This window comes from Carcharhinus amblyrhynchos, chromosome 9 (genome assembly GCF_965287045.1).
Source record: "Carcharhinus amblyrhynchos chromosome 9, sCarAmb.v2.hapA, whole genome shotgun sequence".
Classification (NCBI taxonomy): domain Eukaryota; kingdom Metazoa; phylum Chordata; class Chondrichthyes; order Carcharhiniformes; family Carcharhinidae; genus Carcharhinus; species Carcharhinus amblyrhynchos.
Window position 1 is genome coordinate 101,372,996 of NC_137332.1, and position 2,196 is coordinate 101,375,191.

At 42.0% G+C, this 2,196-nt stretch overlaps 1 protein-coding gene across 1 annotated transcript; it reads right to left on the minus strand.

Annotated features, from left to right (window-relative positions):
- Positions 1-204: 204 nt before the first annotated feature.
- Positions 205-1,569, minus strand: LOC145348496 (muscarinic acetylcholine receptor M2-like). Its single transcript, XM_080196684.1, has one exon. The coding sequence runs from the start codon at positions 1,567-1,569 to the stop codon at positions 205-207; it is 1,365 nt and encodes a 454-aa protein (XP_080052810.1).
- Between the last annotated feature and the right edge of the window lie 627 nt (positions 1,570-2,196).

The window sequence follows — 2,196 nt, forward strand, 5'->3', positions numbered from 1 at the left end:
AATAATAAAAATCAATTAGCTGATCTAGATTTCCCACCCAGCGACATGACCACTGTTGCTCCCCTCTGACCACCACTACCACTAACCCATCGATCTGAACCTTATTCTGATACAATGAAAACATTAAGTTCATGCATTTTAAACGTCTATTAAGAGAGTTGTCATCACTATGATGTATAAAGTGTTGATAAAATTCGGGTGTGTTTATCTTATGGAACCAATGTTCTTGTATTGACACATGAGAAGATGCTTGAAGGTTTTCTTAAAGGTCGGATTACAGAGCGCATAGCAAGCGGGGTTGACAGTGCTATTGATGTAACAGAGCCAATATCCAATAGTCCAGACTGTGTCAGGGACACTGCTTGGACTTATGGTGTAAATGAGCACCATGACAAAGTATGGGCTCAAAGTGATGATAAATGCCAAGAGAAGAGCCAGGACAGTCCTAGTTACCTTCTTCTCCCGGGACAGGGCTCCCTTACTCTTCTCAAAAGCTGTGCTGGTAATCGAAATGATCTTCTCTGCGCTACTTTCGCTGTCATGCCCATTCTTGCTGATGACATCTGCGACTGTTCTGATTGTGGTGGCACTATCAGCACCATTTTCAGATTTGCCTATAGCTTTTATGGAAGAGAGTTTGGGGTTGTCCATTCTTAAATGGCTTGATGGGACCACACTGGGGTGAGGTAATTTACCAGGAGACGGCGTCGCCACCTGGCCATCCTTACTAGTTAATATTTCTCCAGTTATTTTGACATTTTGCTGTTTGTCATGTGACAAAAAAATAGTACCATCTAATGTGTTGTTTTGGTTCGGCTCCATTGTGCTGCCGTTCACTAGAGAGGGTGAAATGGTGCCCTTGCTGGATCCCGGCACCTTTTTATTCCCTTTGATTCGACTTTTGCTGGCTCGAGCTATTTCCACAGAGAGAACAATTATAATGAGTGCAGGGGCATAGAAAGTAGCTACAGCAGTGCCAAAGATGATGGCTGGATTGGAGAGGAACTGTACATAACACTCGCTCTCACTAACTGTCCGTTCGCCTACGGTGAACTGCCAGAAGAGAATAAGAGGAACCCAGATCGTAAATGGTACCACCCAAATTGCTGCAATCATCATCCCCGCCACCTTCACTGTTCTCTTCACGGGGAAGCTCAGGGGCCTAGTCACACAGAAATAGCGATCAAAGCTGATGACTAGAAGGTTCGCGCAAGAGACATTGCTGACAAAATAATCCAGAGCGAGCCATAAGTCACATACCACTGGGCCCAATGGCCAGTAGCCCATTACAATGTAAGTGGTGTATAGGTTCATAGAGAACACACCAATAAACAAATCAGCGCAGGCCAAGCTGAAAAGGAAGTAATTGTTAATAGTTTGTAAATGTCTGTTTAGTTTGATAGAAACAATGACCAAAATGTTTCCAATAATTGTCACCAAGCTTAACGCAGCTGTCACAGTCACAATAAGGACCACTTCAAACGTTTTGTAAGGACTCGCTCTTTCAGCGTCAAACAATCCTGTTGGGTTGCTGAGAAATGAATTGACTGCCGTTGAGTTTGCCATCATTTGCTTCTGATGTGTAGGTAGCACTGACAAGGCTAAAGTACAGAAAATAAGAGAAAAAAATTGGGAATCATTTCACAGTGAATAGTCAACCAGCAACTCACTGACTTTCAACCAGCAAAACTATCTATTCTTACAAACTTCAATACTTTTAGCAGAAAGGACTCGGTTTTAATTAGGAATCATCTCAAAGGTTGTCCAATGTACACTTACATAAGAACATAAGAAATAGGAGCAGGAGTAGGCCATCTAGCCCCTCAAGCCGGCTCTGCCATTCAATAAGATCAGGGCTGATGTGATAGTGGTTCAGTTCCGCTTATCCACCTGCTCCCCTTATTGGTCAAAATTCCCTTAATTCCCTTATTGGTCAAAAATCTATTTGTCTGTGACTTAAACACGTTCCAAAGATTCATTACCCTCTGGGAGAAGAAGTTCCTCCTCAACTCTGTTCTATCGTTATATTATTCTATTTAATTATAAGCTTATCCTTAATTATTTGTATGGAACTGAACACAGATGATGATGAGTGACTTTTCAAATACATCTCTCAAGGTTCATAGCTTCATCGCTCCAGAATAACTCGATTAAACATCTTTGAAAACTTAAATGTTCTGCATTTCCCCCGAGAGG